The sequence below is a fragment of the Urocampus carinirostris genome, chromosome 8 (assembly GCF_059441175.1).
Source record: "Urocampus carinirostris isolate Australia breed hairy pipefish chromosome 8, RoL_Ucar_1.0, whole genome shotgun sequence".
NCBI lineage: Eukaryota > Metazoa > Chordata > Actinopteri > Syngnathiformes > Syngnathidae > Urocampus > Urocampus carinirostris.
In genome coordinates, this window is record NC_142356.1 from 7,793,980 (window position 1) to 7,819,354 (window position 25,375).

The 25,375-nt window shown below is 39.1% G+C and overlaps 1 protein-coding gene across 1 annotated transcript in view; it reads right to left on the minus strand.

Moving 5' to 3' along the window:
- LOC148360620 (dolichyl-diphosphooligosaccharide--protein glycosyltransferase subunit TUSC3) overlaps nt 1-25,375 on the minus strand; it is a 97,835-nt gene that overhangs the window by 25,981 nt on the left and 46,479 nt on the right. The window contains exons 5-6 of the mRNA XM_088341490.1: nt 24,301-24,441; nt 21,423-21,512 (exon numbers count right to left, since the gene is read on the minus strand). Of these exons, the coding sequence (XP_088197616.1) occupies nt 21,423-21,512; nt 24,301-24,441 (231 nt within the window). The remainder of the gene's footprint in view (nt 1-21,422; nt 21,513-24,300; nt 24,442-25,375) is intronic.

Genomic DNA, 25,375 nt, shown 5'->3' on the forward strand with positions numbered 1-25,375 from the left:
CCTGTCCTGATTCCTGTTTGATTCCCGGCTCCGATCCCTTTTCTGAACTTGATTACATTTTTGCTCCCCTGTCCCGGCAATCGATCTGTTTTTACCCGCTCTCGAAACTGCCATCGCTCGCCACGGAAATACCACTTCCGCCTCTGAGTAACCTGCTCCCCACGATCAACTATCTACGGATTCTATACTTTCCCTTCTTCCTAATAAAACTCAGAGAAACGCACGCAAGTGGGTCCTGCCTTCGTTCTGGTCCTGACAAGGTAATAAGAGAGCTTAATATGGAAGACAAAAAAGTCAAGTCATATTTATTAGCCAAATTTGGACTCATTTAACGATATTGATTGCTTCGAAGCAGAGTGCTGAACATTCAGTCTGAGAGAATGCTGATATTTTGTCTTTTCTTTTACTTATTTTTATTTTTGTGTTTTTTTTCTGCAAGGAATCATTTGCTTGAAATGGAATTGTAGTTTTATTTTTTGCATTTGGTCATTTTTTATAGCAATAAATAGTTAATAATTTTAATGAAAATTGTATTTTGCATTTTCATGGATTTTGTGTTGTTCGACTTTGAATCCATTCAGTGTGTGAAAAGTGAATATTGTTTTGTATTTTACAAATTTGTTTGTATTTCTGTGAATATTTTAACATATATTTAATGTGTTTTGCAGGGATCCCCTGCAAAACATATGAGATTACTAATTACTAAATAATTTGGGGCATTATATTTTATTATTTATGATAAGATATCACAAAATAATAATAATAATGTGAGGATGCAACAGTAGGGAGCAGTAACACTTCACTTGACAACTCAATCACGAGGACAGTAGACACCATCATCATCATTTTTACGCACACATTTTATTTTTGATCATTTAAAATCATGGTAAAGTGAGACTGCCAGGAAACAAGCATTTTCAAGCACTTCACCCAAATTTCAAGCACTTTCCTGACTTTGAAGACACAACATTGAAATTCAAGCACTTTCAAGGATTTCGAGCGAACACTGTTCATTAGAATAGATGAGGATGTTCAATCAAAGTACTAGCACAATTTGGTTGTGTCTCCTCTCGACCTCTTCATATTTTGCTGGAGGAAATGGAGAGTAATCGAGAACCAGTAAGGTGAAAGCGTAAATGACCAATAGTTAGATGGATTCCAAAAGTAATGTTCCTCATTTATATACAGTATATTTTGATTTTCTGTAGAAGTACTGGCACAATTTGGTCGTGTTCAATGTTCCCTCTGCACTGCTCGCACATTCTCAGCGCACAAGAAAATCTAGCCAGCGCGCAAAAATCAGGGCTCGAAATTGCTAATTAAGAAGCGAATTAAGTCAAAGTTGCAGTGCATGAAGGTAAAAATACACGGGTTTCCCCTGACGCTGTTTTCTAAATGCGGTATTTTGAAGTCAATATCGAACGAAGTTGAAAGTCAGTAGAGTTTTTCGAGAACCGGCTTCTTCGGCTCGGCTCACTAAAGAGAACCGGCTCTTTCGGGTCCCAAACGGCTCTTCAGGTTGTTTTTGCTTCTTTAATCCCTGCACGACCAAATATTATGTAAAATTGTGCACAAAATGACTTAAAGGAAGGGGGGAAATAGAACAAAAAATAAAAAAATAAAATGGAAAAAGTAGTGAAAAGCAGAGAAAAAAGAAACAAAAGTAAGAGAAAGTAAACATTCAGAAAAAAAGCCAGAAAAAAAAAAAATAAAGAAAAAAAAGGAAACAAGTAAATAGAGAACAAAAAGAAAAAAATTTAGGAAAAAATAAACACAGTGAGATTTTTTAAAGGAATTAAAAAAAATGGAAAAAAAAACAGGGAAAAAGAAGAAAAAGTTTGTGTTGCATTCAAATCATTTCCAATTATACCAAGACGATGTTGTTGCCAACATTGTATCCACTAAAAAAATGTGGTTAAATACAGTTCTGTATCTTGCGATTGACTAAATAAGCCCTCAAAAATGTGAGTATTATGCGTCAAAAGATACTAGGAAAAAAAAAATGAAAATCTTGTGAAAGAATTGTTTGTAGGCCGTAAAACCTTTGCAATAATACATGAGTCAATTCATTCAAAAGTGAAGATTTTTTTTGCATTGCCGGAATCTCAGCAAAATGTAACTTGATGTCAAGTTTTGAACATGTTTGATAATGATTTAGTTGCCACACTTGGGATTGCCGTTGCTCACTGTTGTATCAAGCGTTGCTCACCGACTTTGTGTGAACGCTCAGACCCGTGTGGAAAATGACAGGGAACATTGGTTGTGTCCCCGCTCTACCTCTGTATAATGTGTATACGGCATCAAAAGTTCTCAGGTCAACCAATGTGAAAGAAGAAAACAATAAAGAGCAAAACAGATCTTACAAATTTAGGTTCCTCATTAGAATATATTTTTCTCTAGAAGTGGTTGCACAAATTGGTCATGTCCCCTCTCTACCTCTTCATAATGTGTTCTAAAAAATCGAGAGTTCTAAGAAAAATAAATGTAAAATCAGAAGAAAATCCATAGAAAACGGACTATATATGGATTTTTCTATAGAAATAGTGGCACAATGTGGTTATTTCTCGTCTTTATCTCTTCATAATGTGTTCTGAGAAATCGAGAGTTATAAGAAAAACTCTAGGCATTTATGTTTCTCCTTAGAATATATTTACATTTATTATAGAAGTAGTACCTATTCATAATTTGCTCAAAGAACCGGAGAGCTCTAAGAATAGCTAACATATGATGAGGCACATTAAGGAGAGCAGACATGATTGTCCGTCATCTTGCTCCAACGAGTACCCCAACTGCTTTTTTTCTTTTCTTACTTTTTCTTAATTTTCTCTATCATTCTTTTTCCATTTGACTTCTGCTTTTTCTTCCTTTTTTCCCTTCTTTTTTTCCTCTTGACCCCTTTTGCTTATTCGATTTTCCTTCATTGGTTTACTTTTTTCTCGTCTTCTGGTTCTCTTCTTTTTTTTCTTGCATTTCTCCTTTTTTCCAGTTTTCTTTTGAATTTCCTTTCCCGTTTTTTTATTTGTTCTTTTGTCTTCATTTTTTTCCTCACTTTCCTTTTATATTTCTGTTTTCTGATTTTTATTTCTGGCTGGGCAAAAAAACTAGGGGAAAAAGTGGTCACATGGAGTCTTTTTAGCACTTGGCCCTGCCCACTGCCCAAAGATAGCTGGGATGGGCTCCAGCACCCCCGCGACCCTACTGAGGATAAGCGGTGCAGATAATGGATATACATATACATATAATTTATATAAGCACTACATTCGATATTTAGTTTTGTAGTATTACGGTAGATGCATTTCTGTACTGTTTTTGTAGCATTTATGCAGTAGTATCTTTGCAGAATTTCCATGGTAGTGTTTTTGTAGTACTTCTGTAGTATTTTTGTACTATTTCCATATTCAAATTTTTGTGGTGTACCTGTAATATTTTGTAATATTACTGTAACTGTATTTCTGTATGCTTTTTCTCGTAATATTTCTGTAGTATTTATTTTGGAATATTAAACCCTAATAACACATATTTGTTGCCTAATTTATCTACAAGGGGTGGGTATCTTTGTCAGGACCAGAACGGAGACAGGACCCACTTGCGTTGCGTTTCTCACAAGTTTTATTGGTAGAAATTGGAAGCAAGTCGCTCTGATACTCGGATTGTGCTCCGAACGCGAAAGTGGCTCTTCCGTGGCGAACGATGGCCGTGTCGGGAACGGAAAAAGCGGGTCGGTAGCGGGGACAGGAGAACAAAAAGGTGGTCGGGCTCGGAAGTGAGTCGTAAGCCAGAATAGAAGAGAAGACTTAGTCGAGAACAAAAAGAGGTCGAAAGCCGGGACGGGAGAACAGATGTGGTCAGGATCTAAAAACGGGTCGAAGCCGGGGACAGACGGGAGGAAAAAACCGAACAGGTGGGAGTCAGGGTCGAAAGAGGCATCCCTAGTGTTTACAGAGTTTCACGGACGGACTGACAAAAGGGGACAGACAGGACTGGGTACAAATACTGAAAGTACCGTAAATTCGGACTATGAACCGCTACTTTTTCCCCTAACTTTCAACCCTGCGGCTTATTCAGTGATGCGGCCAATTTATGTCATTTTTCTAACGGCCGCCAGCGGCGCTCGAGTGTTGCTACCATTAACTGCCCTGTCAAAGCTATGTTATTATTATTGTACCGTCTTTCTTTGTAAATATGTGTAACCCATGTATAATATGTATTTGCAACTGTATATTTTTGTAATGTATTTATTTTAGACACTTATTCTGATATGTTTTTCACGGGTGAACGAAAAATGAGGGGGCAGAACAAACGCGGGGTGCCGAGTTTGAGTGGGGACCGCTAAAGGTGAGGGACAGACAAGGAAAGAAGAAGGGGTAAAAAGTTGGTTAAAGAAAAAGGAGTTGCGTGAGTAAATGTGTTCATCTGATATATTTTTCCCACCCTTACCTTTGGAAATATACACTTTTTTCCTTGGATTACTTTCAACGGGACCCGGACTCTGCAGGTCTGCATCAAACCTTAACTACCGGTATCATTTTCCGTTCATTTTGCCGGCTGTGATTTTTGGACTGTGGACTTTAACGAAGGACTTGAAGTCGGGTTTGGGTTAGTTTTGTGTTTGTGTTACATGTTTAAATGTGGGCGCATGCGGCTTATATACAGGTGCGGCTTGTGTATGTACAAAATCGGTTTTCCTCTTAAACTGTGGTGGGTGCGGCTTATAATCAGGTGCGCTCTATAGTCCGGATTTTACGGTACTACTGCTTTAATCAATTGAGCAAATATCGAAATAAATGCCCACGACATTCATCAGTTATTGTTGATCTTCATCGAGGAATCATTTAGCGCTTTCCTCTCCGAATTACTCGAGTACCCAATAATGACTCCCCGCCTCATAAAGACTCCCCGAAACTTCCTTCATAACTTAATTGCCGTCAATCTATACGAGGGAAAGGCCGAAAAACAGACAAAGCGGCGCTCTTCGGAAATGAGAAAAACGGTTGAACGGAGCTCTGATAGTCTTTTAAGCCTCTACACATTATTAGCACTCGGGTTTACGGCACGTCTCCTCTCCACTGGCCCGGTGTTTATTCCATCTCCAATCGGACGTGGACGAGGATGGAGAGATGAATAGAGAATGAAAAATAGAGTGAAAGGGCGGACGGATATTTCTTGCTTGGCTGGAGGGAAATTAAGAATGTTTGCACTTGAAAGCGGACGTAAAAAGGGACAAAAGCTCGGGGTCTGGAGCTGATACTTTTGTCTTTCCCGAAGAGCGTCTTGTCGGGCTTTTCACGAGTTATCAAGATGCTTTCCTTCCTCGTCGGCCTACAAAGCGCGCTTCTATTAGCATAGGAACAAAAGGTTGTTTCGGGTGGCGTGACGGGAGAGCTTTGAAAGTTGCTCTTTGATTCGTACGTTATTCATTGTTTAAAATGCATTTCCTGTAATCAGGGTTGGGAAGGGTTACTTTAACTGGATTACTTTCAATTACTTTTGGAATACTCCAATACCAAATATGCTAATAAAAGACAATAGAAACTAAATATGAATCAAATGACGACTCACAACACGTGGTAAGCTTTCTCTCCTGGCTTTGATCTCCGGCTAGGGTTACTTTATAATAATAATAATAATAATTTCCTTTGTATTGTCATTCTTTGTAACAATGTACACAGAACGAAATGTCGATACGCCTGACCCGTTGTAGCGAGCCGATGCAGCCGCAGCCAACAGAGGGCGCCGCCATTTTACCAATGTTATAAGTCTTAGGTATAACTGGATTACTTGCAATTACTTTTGGATGACTCCAATACCAAATATGCTAATAAAAGACAAAAGAAACTAAATATGAATAAAATTATGACTCACAATACATGATAAGCTTTCTCTCCTGGCTTTGATCTCTATGATCTACGGCAAAACTAACATAATAGGCAGGGTTACTTTAAATGGATTACTTTCAATTACTTTTGGATGACTACAATACCAAATATGCTCATAAAAGACAATAGAAACTAAATATGAATAAAATGATGACTCACAACACGTGGTAAGCTTTCTCTCCTGGCTTTGATCTCTTTGATCTCCGGCTAAACTAACAAAATGCAGGGTTGGGTAGGGTTACTTTAACTGGATTACTTGCAATTACTTTTGGATGACTCCAATACCAAATATGCTAATAAAAGACAAAAGAAACTAAATATGAATAAAATGATGACTCACAACACGTGGTAAGCTTTCTCTCCTGGCTTTGATCTCTGGCAAAACTAACAAAATGCAGGGTTGGGTAGGGTTACTTTAACTGGATTACTTTTGGATTACTCCAATACCAAATATGCTAATAAAAGACAAAAGAAACTAAATATGAATAAAATGACTACATTTTGTGCAGGCTTGGGGAGAAACGGAATACATGGAGCGGCAAAAATGATGTTGGTAAGCTGTTCGGATTTATTTTCATTTTGTTTCTGTCGCATTTTCTATCAAAACCTAACTAAAAAGCAATCCTAATAAAGTACTATGTTAAAAAGCCTACTGTACAAAAAAATAGTATCAAAAAAACAAAGTCTCCGATTCACACGTCCATTACAAAGCTTCTAAAGTACATGCAGTCAATGATGCTTTTTATGTGACGCTGCCACTTCAAATACACAAAAATACAACGGCGCCTACTTTTCCTTTTAAACGGACTCGGAGTGGGCGAAGATTGCAGTATCATGCAAGGTAAGTCAGCAACTTACTTTTATTTTTTTGGGTGCACTGCGACATGTTTGCACCCAAAATATTAAAAATCCTGCAACAAACTTCATTTATATGAAGTATTCCCTCCATACTATGCTTGTGTGTGTATATATATATTTGCAATGTCTGAAATTCATCAGAAAAAGTTAGCGGACACCAGGGCAGACAACTCTGAAAAGTTGCCTGCCCCATTTTTTCAAAACTTGAAACATAATAAGACGACTAATCGCAAAAAAAAAACATTGTTGCACAGTATTAAGGATTGATCATCAGAATATATAACAGAACAACACTTTCAAATTAAGTTTATTATAAATCTACTTAGGGGCAGCACGGCGGCGCAGTGGTTAGCGCTTGTGCGGCACAGTTCATGTCATGGGAACCTGTCGTGGGTTCAAATCCAGCTCCAGACTTTTCTGTGCGGAGTTTGTATGTTCTCCCCGTGCTTGCGTGGGTTTCCTCCGGGCACTCCGGTTTCCTCCCACATTCCAAAAACATGCATTTCAGGTAAATTGGCCGGTCCAAATTGTCCCTAGGTGTGAATGAGCGAATGAGTTGTCTGTCCCCGTGTGCCCTGCGACTGGCTGGCAACCAGTTCAGGGTGTCCCCTGCCCACTGCCCGAAGATGGCTGGGATGGGCTCCAGCCCCCCCGCGACCCTAATGAGGATAAGCGGTACGGCTAATGAGATGAGATAAATCTACTTATAACATTCATTGCATGTATATGACATCACTGTTTTCCATCTGCCATCAGTATGTACCTGTATTGACTGGATTACTTTAAATTACTCTATATAACACGCTACAGTGGGTATTAGCACGTCACATTGGGTATTTGTATATTGTATTCTTTTTGCTTTATTATTGTATTGTTCTCAGCTCAGGGATGCTGCTGGAAATGTGAATTTACCTGCGGGGATGAATAAAGTATCTATCTATCTATACAAATGAAAATGACTTGACTTTACTAGAATAAAGATATAGAATAATACAAATAATCTGTGACCCAAAAGTCAAACCGTGAAATAGCGAGGGACCGTTGCACTTTTAATTCACACAATTCAACAGTTTGAAACAAACAGCAACAAAATCAAACAATTTGCTTATAAATCCAGCATGATTCACACAATCTGAATTTATAATGAATCCTTTGCTAGCAATGTTTCACGCGGACAAGTGAGCCGAAAAAAAAAAGGAGGAAGAACTGCGTTTCGGAATGAAAAATTCCTCAATCCCTGCTCAGGCGCTTCCAATTAATCTGATGGATTAGAATGCAGGAATTGCATTCATTAGCGTTCGCTGCCGAACTGCTTTTTCCGCCTTTGTAGTCGCACATGTCGACTGTAAAAGAACTGCTAGATAAATGGGGAAAACATGTCAGTGCGATGGAGCGCTTTCAACTGTGGACAAAAGAAAATTGCGCTAGATGTAAAAAAAAAAGGGGAAAAAAATGCTTAAAGTGACAGTGTCTAATAATTCACCGATCGAGAGCGCTGTAGCTTAAACAGGAGCTAAGGAGTGTACATTTAAAGAGGACGCAATGGGGAAACTCAAAATTCTAGCCAGGCACAGGACATGAAAGATGGTGTTGATCCCCGCCAGGGACAACAAAAGAAAAAGCTGGCATGATACACCTGGAGCAGCTGAGAAGAGCCTATAGCTGGAGTTGGTCAGAGCTGGTGTAAGTTAATATGTTTAGCTGCTAGCGGGAGAAGATAGTCATGTTTATTTGTATAGCCCTTGATCACAAAGAGTCTAAACTCAAAGGGGAAGTAAAAGATTGAATTTTTCAAGCACCGTTAGTATATTACACAACTTGAGACACCTTTTGAAAAAGTTTGGCCGCCATTTTACAACTATGGAAGGCCGAATGACTATTTTTGCGAAGGTAGCTAGTCCTAGTGGTGCTTTTAGCACTTAACAGCCACTAATCTTCCACAGCTGACCCCTATATGTGGTATTCACCGTGTCCCTTCAGTCCAGCATCCTGCACTTTTTCGTCCACCATTTCCTTCTTTAGCCACAAACACAAGCCACTTGGCTGCAGGCTACGACACTCTGCTATTCGCGATTGTTGGCTGTTCCTGCTTTTTCCTTTGTGTTACTTTGGCTTCCGCGGATGTTAACGCATGCAAACATCGCAATTTTATTCTAAATCAGGCATCTTTTACTTCATTCCACAGTTTCCTTATCTAGCCACTTGGTTGCAGGCGATGAGTCACCGCTATAGTTGTTGTTAGCTCGTGCCGCTTCCTCATTTAGCGTCTTTCGGCCTTCCACAGATTGTCATGCGTGGAAACATCACTAAATTCCATGATGTATATAGTTAAACATCTTTAATTTTCTCCAGTTTCCTTCTCCAGCCACGTAGTTGCGGGCTTTCGCTTGAAGCTATTAGTATTGTGAGCAGCTTCTTTTTACAGCCTTCAACAAATGTCCCAAAATTCTGTGATTCAGGATCTTTGCACTTGACAAATTATTTTTTTGTACTTTTTATTAGTTTCTACTGGTTGCAGCTAACGTTAGCTGCTTACACCAGTTCTGACCAACTCCAGCTGTTTGCTCTTTTCATACTGTCATGATTCCACATGTGAATCACCTGCGCCCGCTCAATTAGCGGGCTCCGATTGGCTCCCTGTCCCTATTTAAACCAGTCCCGTTTGTCTCCTGCTACGACCTGTTTTGATCCCAACCACGTCTGCTCCCCTGTCCCGGCTTACGACACATTTTTGATCCCGACTACGTCTACTCTCTTGTCCTGGCTTACGACTCGTTTCCGACCCGACCACGTTTTTGGTCTCCCTGTCCCAATTACCGACCTGTTTTTCCGTCCCTGACACCACCATCGCTCGCTACAGAAGATCCACTTCCGTATTCGGATCACAATCCGAGTGCAAGAGCGACTTGCTTCCCGCATCCAGCGAACACGTGGGCGCAGACCTTCCTCTTTCTTTCAATAAAACTTAACTAAATATCAGTAAACGTTACGCAATTGGGTCCTGATTCCGTTCTGGTCGTGACACATACACTGAACACAACTTATCCAGTTAGAACGTTTTTTTGTTGTGTTTTGTTGCAGCTTTTCATGTCCTGACGCTAGCTGAAATACATCCTTGATCATACAAGAAAATATGGAATAGGCTTTTGAATTTTAGCATCCTTTGGGCTTCCATAATGTGAATACAGATAGAGAGATAGATGTCTAGATGGATAGATGTCTCGATAGATAGATAAATGTCTCGATAGAGAGATGTCTAGATCGATGTCTAGATAGAGAGATGTCTAGATAGATAGATGTCTAGACAGAGATACTTTATTCATCCCCATAGGGAAATTCACACTTCCAGCAGTATCCTTGTGTTGAAAAATAAAAATAAAATAAAAGATATAGAATACAAAAATAACCAATAAAACGTGTTGATATAGAGTATTTAAAAAGTGCTACAGAAAATACACACTGTAATAAAAATAGGGTAATATGCAAATGAAGGGGTGGGGTTTAATGTGGGCTTTTACGCCCCCGGGTGGAGTTAAAGAGCCTCATGGCATGAGGAAGAAAGGATCTCCTCATTCTGTCCGTGGAACAAGACTGTGAAAGAAGTCTGTCGCTGATGCTACTCCTATCTCTAGTAGTGAATTATTACACACAGTCAATTTAAGAAACAATTCAAAACCATGGAGAAAAATTATACCTTTCAAAACTTCTGTATAATTGACAAGGATGTTCCTTGGCGTCAGCTCGGGGGCCATTTATTTTAATGGGATACGTGTTATGTCGTCTCCAACACACGCATAAAGATGTGATCTGCCAACGCGCATTCATTTGAATCCGTCGACATAAAGATACGGCGTTTTAATGAGAATCCAACAGCCCGTTTGTCAGACGCTGAGGCAAATTACAAGTCCGAGCAAAGCGAGCGTGTAACGCGTACAAAATGTATCAACGCGTAGAGCTATGATCCCCGATCGAAAGGCCGTAACGTTAGAAAAATCCGAGATTTCTGTTTACCGTAGCTCACGTCGGAGATATCATAATAAATACCGAGATGCGGGCCTCGGGTTTGAGAGTGTTTATGGTTCCTGCCCTCCTCTTCATCCGAAAGCACGGCAGAGTTGTCCGTTAATAGCCGGGGGCTGTGTAACCTTTGCAAATGGCCACATTCCTGCCTTTTCCAGACGGCGTAGTGATTTGCTGTGTGCCCGTGTGTCTGTGTTTAGTCCGCAAAAGGTCAGGAGGCACTCAGACGGCAAGCGGGGAAAATAAAATCGCAGACATTGCAGAACGGGGAGGAAGGGATTCGACGGTATCAAGGTGAGATGAGATCCGAACGTGTTTGGTGTCTGGGGGGGAAAAAAATGGGATTGTCTGGGTGCTTTTAGGGGAATAGTTGATAAACGGCAAAATAGTAGGTGTTATATTATCTCAAGAACCACTAGGGCAGGGGGCTTCAACGCGGTGCCGCGGGCCCCAAAAATAGCCCAAGTGCCCATGGACCTGATATTCTAGTTAAAAAATGTTTGGAGTGGTTGACTCAGTTTGTTTAACCCTAGTATTAACATACAGTACTAGTCAAGTCATGTTTATTTGTATAGCCCCTTAATCACAAAGAGATGAAAGAGATGCAGAGATCAAAGACTATTGCAAACCACAGACTATTATGACACAATCCCCTGATCTAAAACCTACATGAGGGCAAGGAAAAACTCAAAAACCTCAAGATGAGTCGAGTCATGTTTATGTGTGGACGCCATTAATCACAAGAACTCTCAAAGGGCAGCACAGACCACAGATTATTGCAAACCACAGACTATTAAGACACCATCCCCTGATCTAAAACCTGATAACTGGTAAATAGTCCGCATTTATATAGAGCTTTTCAAGTCAATGAAGACCTCTCAAAGAACTTTACAATGTGCTTCACACTTACCCATTCACACACACACACACACACACACACCAATAGGGAGTCAGCCATGCAAGGCGCCTACCTGCTTATCGGGGGCATTTGGGATTCAGTGTCTTGCCCAAGGACACTTCGACATATTATATTATTATTGTTATTATTTTAGAAATGCATAAAGTAGCTCTCAGCTTGAAAACGTTTGGAAACCCCTACACGAGAGAGGTATTTTTTAAAACTATTAAATTTAATATTAAAAATAAGCGTATTGTGGGAATTTAACTGAAAAGTTATAGTATATAAAAGCAAATTACAGTAGACTCGCGAGATGGATCCGCTCTGAGGTAGGGAGTGCGAAATGAAATTGGCGAATAGTTGGGGATGGAAACCTATTGTAAATAGTATATGCGTTCCGAAACCCCGGGTAATCAAGATCAAAAACATTAAAAGATAAGAAAATAGCATGTGGTAAGAGATACTCGTGCATAGGATAATAGAACATAATAAATAAATCTGATGTAGCGGAAAAACGAAATTTGATCTACCTTTGGTGTGGCGCGACTTGAGCTGGTACAGTGGAGTTGTGGGTGGATGCAGCAGGGTGATAGGGTGAATTCAAATGAAACTGATATTTAAACTTCCATTTCCTGATAACCTCAAGGTTTCTTTTATTGGTCATCCTGTTTTTGCTTCTCCCTTTTGCCCAAATCGTCGATTCCTTAAAGACATTTTCTTTTTTGAGGATAGCAATTCCTGTGTCCTCTTTTTATTGTCTTGACAATCGCAAATTTCGTTTGCATGCTTAACATGTTTTTGCTTTTTTTCGTAGCATTACTGCAAGCCTTCGGACTCATAGCGAACAAAAAAAAAATACAGTATTGTATCAATGACTTGCAACAAACACAAGGTTCTGAACTAAATGAAGAAAGAGAAAAGAAGAGTTAGTTTGGCCAATAGCGTCTCGGCTTTTTCATAAAGTTGTGACTCAAACCAATAGCAGACCAGCGTTTTATAACACGTGGACCAATGGCAGGATGGCATCTTAAAGCCATACTTCATGAAATGCACCACAACGATACGGTTTCTTTAAGAGGACAAAACTTGATACAAACAGTCTCCATTGGATACAGTTACATAAGACACAAAATCAAAATTAGAGAACAATTTACAAACAATCGAATAATTCAGAAAAAAATGCCATCTTCGCTGCTCAACAGTTCAGGGACATTTTGTCGCGACTACCATCTACTCAAACACCTTTTTCTACAAAACGGGTGCGGCATTTTACCAAATAAACCTGCGTTTAGCACGGATCAAAATTAGAGAACCCTTTCAGGTGCCTCCCACTTACCAGTGCTAATCTAGCAGATTTTGCTAGTTTCCTTGATTATCTATTAGCCTCCATTTAACTGGCATTCTAACTGCCACTCTCACTGCAAGATGGTGGGAAGTTCTCAAGTGAATACAAGCCTCCGGCAGCAGGTTTTCCGGATGAAAAGCAAAGGGATGTACCCCATCAATCTTGGCAAGACAAGTTGATAGTTCCAAATCTGTTTTTCCTTTACAAAACTACAAACTTATCCGAGTCACCCACAGAAAACAAATGCAAGAGAGGAAAGGTCACTGCGGAGGAAGTCAATAGATAAAAGTTTCCACATTGCAGCTGGAATTGCTCGCCAGTTCAGTGTTCAACATCCTAAGGATCTGTCTCGCCATTACAGTGTCTTGCCATTTATAATAATTTGGAACAAAGGCCCACACTGCAGTGACCGAACCTTATTTAAAAAACGAACAAACCAATAAAAAAGCAAGACTGAGCTTTGCTGAGGAGCATGCTGTGTGGACAGAGGAGAACTGGTCCAGAGTTCACTTCAGTGATGGAAGCAAGTCTAATTTATTTGGGTGTGGTGGGAAGCATTAGGTTCAGCGACACATTGGGGAAAGGCTAAACCAGAAGAGTGTAAAAAAGTCTTTGAAAGGTGGATGAGGAAGTGTCATGGTTTGGGGCATGTTCTCCGCAGCAGGAGTTGGACCTCTCGTACAGCTACATGGCAGAGTGAATGCAAACATGCAAAGGTGTATTGGGAACCTTCTTTAAAAGCACATTGTTCCTTACTTGCGTCTGTCAACCTGCAGTCTTCATGCAGGACAATGCTCCATTTAACACAGCAAAAGGGGTAAAGAATGTCCTTGAAGGTAAAGACATTTAATGGCATAGCCTTCCCAGAGTCCTGATCGCAACCCAATAGAACACCTCTGGACAATCCTTAGTTATGGTCAAGAAACCCGCTACAATCACCAAACTGTGCTTGAAGCTGAAAGAATAATGCTGTACACTTGCTACTAATTGCTGACTGTTGTAACCCTTTTTTCAATGCCAACGTAATTTATGTTCTCCCATTTTTATAGTGTGTTCTAATTTTTGTGTGAAATGCCTTCAGTCTCTTTGTGAAAGAAGTGTACCACGATAAAGACAATAAAATGTCTCTCAACTGTGGAACTGCGAATATTGTACATTTTTAAAATTATTCCCAAAATGTTTACAAGTTGTTCTCCAATTTTGATCTCCTGTATATATATATATTTATATATATATATGTATACACACGCACACCTGTAGCTCAGAGAGCCAGAGAGAAGAGAGAGTGTGGAGAGAAACAGTGACTGGAGTGAAAGAGAGAGAGTGTGGAGAGAGAGTGAACAGAGAGAGAGAGAGAGAAAGAGAGCTGAGAGAAACAGCGAGAGAGTGAATAGAGAATAGAGTGAATAGAGAGAGAGAGAGAGTGAATAGAGAATAGAGTGAATAGAGAATAGAGTGAATAGAGAGAGAGAGAATAGAGAGAGAGAGAATAGAGAGAGTGAATAGAGAGAAAGAGAGAAAGAGAAAGAGAGAGAGAGAGCGAAGAGAGAGGGAGAGTGTGTGCGAAGAGAGAGGGAGAGTGTGAAGAGAAAGGGGGAGAGAGAGTGAGTGAAAGTGAATAGAGACAGAGAGCGAGAGAGAGGAGAGAAAGAGTGAGTAAGTGAGAGTGAATAGATTGAGAGAGAGAGATTTGAGAGATACAGAAAAAGTTTGAAAAGAGAGGGAGTGTGTGGAGAGAGAGAGTGCAAAGAGAGAGAGAGAGTGAAAGTGAATAAAGAGATAGAGAAAGCGAGAGAGAGGAGATAAAGAGTGACAGTGAGTGAGAGTGAATAGATTGAGAGAGAGAGAGAGAAAGTTTGAAGAGAGAGGGAGAGTGTGAAGTGAGAGTAGGGACAGAGAGAGTGTGAAAGTGAATAGAGAGAGAAAGTGAATACAGTGGGACCTCGCTACTTTGCGGTTCCACTTTCGCAGGTTCATAGCTCCGCGGGTCTAAAAAAAATAATAATAAAAAGATTTTTTTTTTTCATTTATATATCTTTTTATATATATATATATATATATATATATATATATAAAAAAATAATAATAAATTATTTTTTTTCATTTATATATCTTTTTAAATTTATATATATATATATATATATATATATATATATATATATATATAAATTTAAAAAGATATATAAATGAAAAAAAACATTTTATTATTATTATTTTTAATAAAATATATATATATATATATATATATATATTTTTTTTTTTTTTTTGAAGGGGCGTCGCTACTTCGCAGATTTTCACTTTTCGCGGGTGGTTTTGGTCCCCATTAACCGCGATAACCGAGGGATTACTGTAGAGAGAGTACCAACGGTATCACGACAACACTGTATGTAACATCCCACATGCCGACATTTCTTGTGTAAATACCATGTAAATTATAACTATAGCCTTATCCCCCTTGTTTTATAACCTTATCTTCTCTGTTCCTTTATCTTCTTGGCTCATACCTCACTGTGAATGTGTAAAACTGGAGTGTCATGCCCAATTTCGTTGTCACAATATGTTAACTCATTTTGTAACAATGACAATAAAGGTATATTCTATTCTATTCTAGAGTGAGAGAGTGTAAGCGAGAGAGAGAGAGAGAATATTTTGCTTTCCTTATTAAGTCTGTATAAAGCTTTTCATTTTTTTACGACTCTAAACATGTAATTTAGCATTGTTTTGTTCCAATACAGCTCATTTAACATTTTGAGTTGCCAATCCCCATAATCTATACCTAAACGCAGATGTTCGCACACATGAAAAACAACCATGTCTTCATAAAGTTATCCTTTGTAGTGCCATAAAATTGTTCAGATGTTTTTCCGGGATAACTGAATCCAACCGCCCCAAAAAAAGATGCATTTCTGTCACCGTGCCAATTCCCAAGAAACTCTTTCCCGCCATCATGTGAAATCAGCTGGAAATATGCTAATAGTGTCCTCAGTTAATAGTGTGCAAACAAAGAAAGTGGTTGATAGGAAGCCAAAAAGGAAGACTTGAATATTTAAACGAGTTGCGTCTGTCTTGTTTATTCGCCGCCGCTTAATTAATATTCCACGCTTCCCGCGTTCTCGCAAATGTGAGCGATGGCGCTCGCGGCCTTTTTCTTCATTGGATTACTCGTCCCTTATTTGTTTGTAGGTGGTCCGCTCCGTCCTGGATTGTGTCGGTGTCCCATTATGTGTAAAAATGAACAGGGCAGCCTTTTTATTTTTTTTTATCTGCCCGCCCGTAATATGCGTCGGTCGAGAAATCCTTTCAATAGAGTGGACTTGGCCTCGGTCGCCCGTCGTTTCCAGAGAATTAAACTGTCCGGGGACGACCATACGAACCGGGAAGTGGAAGATTAGACGGGCGTGTAAAAGGAAGTCGCTTCAAAACGGGAAGGTAGGGAAACAAGACGTGATAAGAGATTCCTTTTTAATATCGTCTGGCAGGTGCAATCCATTGACAGGTGGGATGGAGGGAAGAAGGATTTCAGGAAGGATGGAAGAAAAGTATGCAGGAAAGGATAGATGTCTAGATAGATAGATAGTTAGACGGATGTCTCGATAGATAGATGAAATGAAAATGAAATGATCTGCATTTATACAGCGTTTTTCAAGTCAAGACTTCCCAGAGCGCTTTACAGTGTGCTTCACATTTCCCAATTGCGGCCGTGCAGCCATGCAACCTGCTTATTGGGGGCATTAGGGGTTCAGTGTCCTACCCAAGGACACTTCGACAGGAGCCGGGATTCGAACTGTGATCTCTTGATCCCAAGACACTGAGCCACTGCCGCCCCGATAGGACGTCTCGATAGTTAGATACATAGATCGTTAGATGGACGTCTCGTTAGGTTGATAGATAGTTAGACGGATGTCTCAATAGTTCGATGGATGTCTCGATAGTTCGATGTCTCGATAGTTAGATGTCCAGATGTCTCGATAGTTAGATGTCCAGATGTCTAGATGTCTCGATAGTTAGATGTCTAGATATATAGATGTCTAGATGTCTCGATAGTTAGATGTCTAGGTGTCTCGATAGTTGTCTCGATAGTTAGATGTCCAGATGTCTAGATGTCTCGATAGTTAGATGTCTAGATATATAGATGTCTAGATGTCTCGATAGATGTCTAGATGTCTCGATAGTTAGATGTCTAGGTGTCTCGATAGTTAGATGTCTCGATGTCTAGATAGATGGATGTCTAGATAGAAAGATGTCTAGATAGATACTTTATTCATCCCGTAGGGAAATTCGCACTTCCCACAGTATCCTTTTGTTGTTTATTAACAGATTAACAGGATGGCCTCACGGTGCTGTGTTGTAGTTTAGCAACGGATGACGTCACACGCTAGTCCAAAAGTTTGACATCCCTGCGCCAGATGGAAATCTTTGTGCCCAGGGTTACACCACCTCGTGTTCACGTAGATAGCGAGTCCGCATCCTCTCCGCTTCCCGCAGGCTTTTGTGTCTCTGTCTGTCCTAACAGCACTAAAGCCGGGTAGCTCCACATTAGCGTCTGGGATGCTAGACGTGAGCCACGTTTCCACAAAACACAGCAAACTGCACTCCCTGTACGCATTGATGTTTTTCACCAGCACAGCCCGTTTGTTGGTTTTATTTGGTAGTGAGTTCACATTTCCCATGATTACAGACGGTACCTAAGGCTTATAACGCCGCTAGCAGCTTAGCTAGCTCCGGCTCTCCAACCACGATAGGCCCCCCTCATCACGCTGGCATGAGAATTCTTCAGGGCAAGGAGTTGATTCCTCGAATAAACGCATTTTTGTGCGTTAAAACCCATAAACATAGGATAGAAAGTCATCCAAAGTGTAGTTGTCAAACGGGACGAAAAACACCGAAGATAGAAGCGGGCCATAAAAACAATAAATCACAAAAAGAGCGAAATAACACGGAGCAGCTGCAAAGGCTGCCGGTCGCCGCGGCACTCATGATGTCATATGATGTGATATACAAAAAAATGAAGGCCATTTGCTGGATAGAACACAGGAATATCTGTTGCTATTACGGTTGAATGTTTAGGGTGAGGCCATTTGGTCGACGCCCTCAAGAGAAAGTGAGTCGATGGTGCCGGATGTGACTAGAATTTTAATCACGTGATTGGATTGAGACAAACGGTTTCAGGACAGAAGACCGTTGCGTGCTTCTGGATTTGCAAAATGATTTACAGATTTTTGCTCTTGAAAGATAGGGGCGTATTGCATTCACTGTTTTGGGGACGTATTTTTTTAGGGACTTTTTTACCATCTGTTTTATTGACAATATTTGTTTTGCCCGTCTTTATTTTCTTTATGTTTATTGAAAACGTTTTTTGGGGAAAAATTTTTTATAAAATATTTCAATTTGTTTTAATGGCTTTTTTTTTCATAAATATTTTTCTCTTTTTTTTTTTACATTCTTTTTTGTTTTTCAAAATTATTCTTTAGTTTTAGCATACTTTATATTAAAAAGTTTTCCTTTGTTCTTCACTATACACAGTGTCTCTGAGAAGTTGCCTGCCCCACTTTACACAACTTGAAACACAATAAGACAACTGATCCAAAAAAAAAAAAAACATTGTTGCAAAGTATTAAGGGTTGATCATCAAAATACATAACAGAACAACCCTTCAAAATTAAGTTTATTATAAATCTACCTATTATTACATGTATATGACATCGCTGTTTTCCATCTGCCATCAGTACGTACCTGTATTTACTCACCTTCATTCATGCAATGTCTGCTACAAGCCACGTGAGCTCCTCTTTCCACGATGCTTTTAATGTACGTTTACATTTTGTAGCGTCATCAATTTTGTTTGCTTCTTTTGAATCTTACTTCTGGGGCTGAGGTTTTTGCTTGATTTCTAACCACTTATCCATTTTTCTTGTGTTCTCGGTCCGTCTACTTTGGAAAATGATATGCAAATGCACGACCTTATAATGGTCGGGAAAGTCCGGAAGCATGAAGTTATTTGATGCAGCCTTCTGATTGGCTGCCGAGTATGCAAATTGCCAAAAGAACCGAAATTCCGAAATTTACAAAAAGTTTGATTTGAAAAAAAATGTATATATACATATATATATATATATACATATATATATACATATATATATATATATACATATATATATATATATATATACATATATATATACATATATATATACATATATATATATATACATATATATACACATATATATATATATACATATATATACATATATATACATATATATATATACATATATATACATATATATATATACATATATATACATATATATATATATATATACATATATATACATATATATATATACATATATATATATATATATATATATACATATATACATATATACATATATACATATATACATATATACATATATATATATATATATATATATGTATATATACATTTTTTTTTCCCTTGAAAAAGATGTTGGCCATCCGGCCGGAGACGTTTTGTAAGTTGTACGCCCGACGTAAAAGATGCACGCCCTTGGCGTTATTTCAGACACTGCTATACAGCATATATATTAAATATAATTTTTTTTTATTTCTTGAAAGACTTTTTTTGAGATTTTGGTACCATGTATTTCATTTTTAAGTTTCCTTAAAATATTATTTTTTCTTAAGTTATTTATGTTATTTTTAAATATTTATAAAAATATCTTCTTTAAGAAAAAAATGCAGTTAGCCTACCAAGCCAATTCACGTCTTTTAAGTTTTCCGTAAAACAGTTTACAAAACATATGAATAACCTATATTTTATTCTGTGTGTTATTTGTTATTGCAACATCCATTGCAGCCTGCTGATCCTGGAGGGAGGATTACCTCATGTGCGGTCCCTTCACAAAGTTTCTTCATTTTCCTCATGCTGGCTGACTCCCTATTGGTGTGTGTGTGTGTGTGTGTGTGTGAATGGGTAAGTGTGAAGCACATTGTAAAGTTCTTTGGGAGGTCTTCATTGACTTGAAAAGCTCTATATAAATGCAGACTATTTACCATTTTTCAGGTTTGGATCAGGGGCTGGTTTAATAATAGTCTGTGGTTTGCAATAATATGTGGTCTGTGCAGCCCTTAGAGACTCCTTGTGATTGAGGGCGTCACATATAAACATGGCTTGACTTGACTCATCCTGAGGTTTTTGAGTTTTTCCTTGCCCTCGTGTAGGTTTTAGATCAGGGGATGGTGTCTTAATAGTCTGTGGTTTGCAATAATCTGTGGTCTGTACTGCCCTTTGAGAGTTCTTGTGATTAATGGCGTCCACACATTAACATGACTCGACTCATCTTGAGGTTTTAGAGTTTTCCCTTGCCCCCATGTAGGATTTAGATCAGGGGATGGTGTCATAATGATCTGTGGTTTGCAATAATCTGTGGTCTGTGCAGCCCTTTGAGACTCTTTGTTATAAAGGGCGTCACAAATAAATATGACTTAACTTGACTGAGGTTTTTGAGTTTTTCCTTGCCCTCATGTAGGTTTGAGATCAGGGGATGGTGTCATAATAGTCTGTGGTTTGCGATAATCTGTTGTCTGTGCAGCCCTTTGAGACTCTTTGTGATTAAGGGCATCACAAATACACATGACTTGACTTGAAGTTTTTGAGTTTTCCCTTGCCCTCATGTAGGTTCTAGATCAGGGGGAGGTGTAATAATAGTCTGTAGTTTACAATAATCTGTGGTCTGTGCAGCCCTTTGAGACTCTTTGGGATTAAGGGCGTCACAAATAGACATAACTTGACTTGACATTATAATGACAAAACAAAACCGAAAAGAAAGTTCCTTTTTTTTTTTAGAATTACTTTTTTCCAGTTTTAGTAATGTTGTTTTTTTGTCCTCTTAATCAAAAGATTATTTGGAAAAACGGAAAAAAAGAATAATTTCATAAATCATGAGGAGAAAAACTCTTTTTTTACCTTTCAAAAACAAAACAACTTCAATAAAAACAACCATAACTACACAAACCTCCAGAGCAAATTAAATAAAAAAGCTGCAGCTTTTAAAATTCTTTAACTGGAAGCAACACGCTTCCGTACTTTTTTTCAAAAATACATTTTTTTCCCGGCACAGCAAAAATATTGGCAACGATTTCAAACACTATCAGCACCTTTGAGGTAAGAGTTTTAACTCATAATCATAATTACTTTTTGAATGTCCCCCGCTAGTAGCATATTTTGCCTCGTAATGGCCAGGGTCCTTATCTCCCTTGCACATGTGTCTCAGACTCTCAGCAGCGCGCTCGCCCGGTCCAATGGCAGCGATACCAAGTGCCTTCCGTATTACTCATGAAGGGCGAGCTAAACACCCAATAATACCGATGGGGAAAAATGAACTGATAGGAGGGGGTTCGGAAAAGGTATTGTCTATAGAAACAATGAAACACTTACCACTTGACCGTTCTGGGGATTTTTGTGAGCGTAGGGAGGACCTCTGATGTGGTTCCACATTTGACCGGACGTCATGGCGAAAACGACGCACTGAGGGAAAGTGGGGGAGAATATTCAGCACACATACATTTTTTTATATACCGTAAATTCCGGACTATAAGCCGCTACTTTTTTCCCCAAACGTTCAACCCTGCGGCTTATTCAGTGATGCGGCCAATTTATGTCATTTTTCTAACGGCCGCCAGCGGCGCTCCAGTGCAAAAGGTAAGATTTAGACCGGTGGAATATATGCGCCGAGGAAGACTGCAACTTCTTGGCTTGTGCATAGATTAAATTAGCGTAAACATACCCTCATCATGCAAAATGCAAAAAGAGAGGCACATCAAAAAATCCACCATCACCAAGGGGTTCCGAAAAGCCGGTCTGCTGCGTGACACAGAATAATAGAATATACCTTTATTGTCATTGTTACAAAATGGGTTAACATATTGTGACAACGAAATTGGGCATGACACTCCAGTTTCACACATTCACAGTGAGGTAAATCAGGAGTGGATGAAAGTTCCAGCGAGAATGAGCGCGAGTCCGGCTGCGGGAGCGTGGGACGACGTCTATATGACACCGTTTCTTTCCGACACTGAGGAAGACGACTTTGATGGCTTTAGTTCTAAGGAGGAAGATGAGGACGGTTTACCGTGATTTTAACAAGTACGGTATGTTTTTTTAACAGACCTGTTTACTGTGTTGAGAGCGTGTTGCTACCATTAACTGCCCTGTCAGGCACCGTTTGGGATGAAAGTTATATTATTATTATTAAAACTTTGAAAACTCTCGGTGTATCGTCTTTCTTTGCAAATATGTGTAACCATGTATCATATGTATTTGCAACTGTATATTTTTGTCATGTATTTATTTGTATTTATTTTGGACACTTATTCTGATATGTTTTGGACAGGCGAATTAAAAAGAATGGGCGTAACAAACGCGGGCAGACGGGAAGTGGACACAGCGGACAATAGTGGATATATATTTTTCCCACCCTTACCTTTGGAAATATACACTTTTTTCCTTGGATTACTTTTAACGGGACCCGGACTGGGCAGGTCTGCATCAAATCTTAAGTACCAGTATCATTTTCCATTCATTTTGCCGGCTGTGATAGTTTGGACTGTGTACCGTAAAGAAGAACGCGCAAACCAAAATTCAGTTTCAATCGCGGGAATTAAAGTCCGATCTGTTAATGTGGGCGCATGCGGCTTATATACAGGTGCGGCTTGTGTATGTACAAAATCGGTTTTCCTCTTAAAATGTGGTGAGTGCGGCTTATAATCAGGTGCGCTCTATAGTCCGGAATTTACGGTATATGCAAAAGTACAATGTGGAAAAAAAACCCGTCATGACAAAATAAACATCAAATATAGTAATAGTCTGCAGTGTAATTGTATCATCTATATGATCATTAATTCAAGTCATGTGACATTATATACATTTGTATAGAATACCCCGGGATAATGCAACTCCGCTTTACTTCATTTTCACTTTAAAGTGGAATAAGTTGGCTTTTTCAACCCTTTCTCAATACGACATTTACCCTTCTATATGAAACAATAAATTATTGCCCGTGTTGAAACCCTTAAATTCAAACTATGCAGGGATCATGCGAATCTAGTTACGTCTCTAGGATGCCTGTCTGCTATTGGTCTGCTATTTTTTTGCATCATGGCTTCATAAAAAAATAGATATCCTCTTGGCTGAACTACTTCCTACAATGCCTTTCTCTTCATACAGTTAAGAACTGTTTCAGCAATACAATTAATTATGTTTTGTGTTTATTTGCTCTATGTTCAAATATTTGTGATTATGTTGAAGGGAGGAAAAAAACAAGATACCCATGGAATGAAAAGCTTTTCATTTTCAAGAAATACGAAGAAGGCACACGAATCGCTTCGGTTGCTTAGCAGCAATGCCAAAAAACCAAAGAAATATCAAGATGATTATCAAAAATAAGAAGGTGATTAAAGTAAGGAAATCCTCTAATCCATGGGTATGACAATCCTCGCAAGGTAGCAGTCTCCCCCTCTGCATCCACCTGCTACTCCACTCTACCAGCTCGAGTCAGACCAATAGAAAAAAAAGCACCTTTATTTGCATATTTTTTTCTAATATTATTTATTCATATAATCAAACATCACACATACATACTGTATTAGTTATTTATGTGTGTTTGCCTGGGAAAACTGGGGTTTGGAACACATGAGCTAAGCATTACCATAGTTTTTACTATATGGTAATTTTACTTTGACATCCACACCTGAGAACGGTTCATGTCTGCTTTATAGTAATAATAATGTGCAGGGTACTTACTGTATGTACTTGTTTTTATGTAATTAGAGTCATATGTCATGATACAGAACATATTTTTCTGACGATAAGGCGCACCTACAAAAAAAGTATTTTGCAAAAAAAGTTTCCTACATGAGGCGCACCTGAAAAAAACAGTCCTACGTAAACCTTGACTATAAAAAGAATGATGTAAGAATTAGCATTGCTTTGAAAAACACCGGAAAATGGATGTAAATTGTTTAGAACATAAACTACTATAATGAAACCACTAAAATAATAAATGTATTCAATCATAAATAGTATTGACATTTCATTGTAACTATGCATTTTCAATATGATTAAACTTTTTCCAATATATAAGGTGTATCAGATTATGAGGCAGTCCTGTGAATTTTTGGCAATTTTTTTCTTTTTTTAGGTGCGCCTTATCGTCTGGAAAATACAATATATTCATATGAATCATTTTCAATGAATGGTTATCTGTAAAATATGTACACAAACAGTATTAAGATGAAATAATTAAATCTGTATTTACCAGTGCTGCCATGGCCCATCCACTCTTGTTATAAATAAATTCCAAGTTATTCCTCCTCAAGTACAGCAAACCTCCGACAAGAGACACCAACAGAGCCAAAGCGATGGTCCCCGAATAATTGGGAGGACGGAAGACACGGATCTAGAGAAGACATAAAGCAATTATTTGACTCTTGGTAAAACAGTGCAGCAACTAAGACGAAACTTTATTGTCAACGTTTTATCAGCTCGCCAAAAATGTCCATTCAGCAGCGAAATAGCTGAAGTGACAAATGCAGTTTGCTTCTTTTTTTAATGGCCGCTGCTGGTGGGGGGGCGGACAGTCCAGATGCCCTAATATTTAGAAATAAGCAATTGGAATTTTAATAAGGATTAAGCTTGATCTTTTAATGTAAGTCCTTTGCCTGTGTAACAGGTTACTATTCTATCACATTTGCAGTTAAAACATAAAATATATCAAAATATAAATCAAATAAATATTTTCAAAGCACGGCGGCGCAGTGGTTAGCGCTTGTGCGGCACAGTTCATGTCATGGGAACCTGTCGTGGGTTCAAATCCAGCTCCAGACTTCCTGTGCGGAGTTTGTATGTTCTCCCCGTGCTTGCGTGGGTTTCCTCCGGGCACTCCGGTTTCCTCCCACATTCCAAAAACATACATTTCAGGTGAATTGGCCGGTCCAAATTGTCCCTAGGTGTGAATGAGCGAATGAGTTGTCTGTCCCTGTGTGCCCTGCGATTGGCTGGCAACCAGTTCAGGGTGTCCCCTGCCCACTGCCCAGAGATGGCTGGGATGGGCTCCAGCCCCCCCGCGACCCTAATGAGGATAAGCGGTACGGCTGATGAGATGAACTGCCCAGAGATGGCTGGGATGGGCTCCAGCCCCCCCGCGACCCTAATGAGGATAAGCGGTACGGCTGATGAGATGAGATTTTCAATGAAAAAGAAGAAATACCGTAAATTCCGGACTATAAACCGCTAATTTTTTCCCAAATGTTCAGCCCTGCGGCTTATTCAGTGAAGCGGCTAATTTATGGAATTTTTCTAACGGCCACCAGCGGCGCTGGAGTATAAAAAGT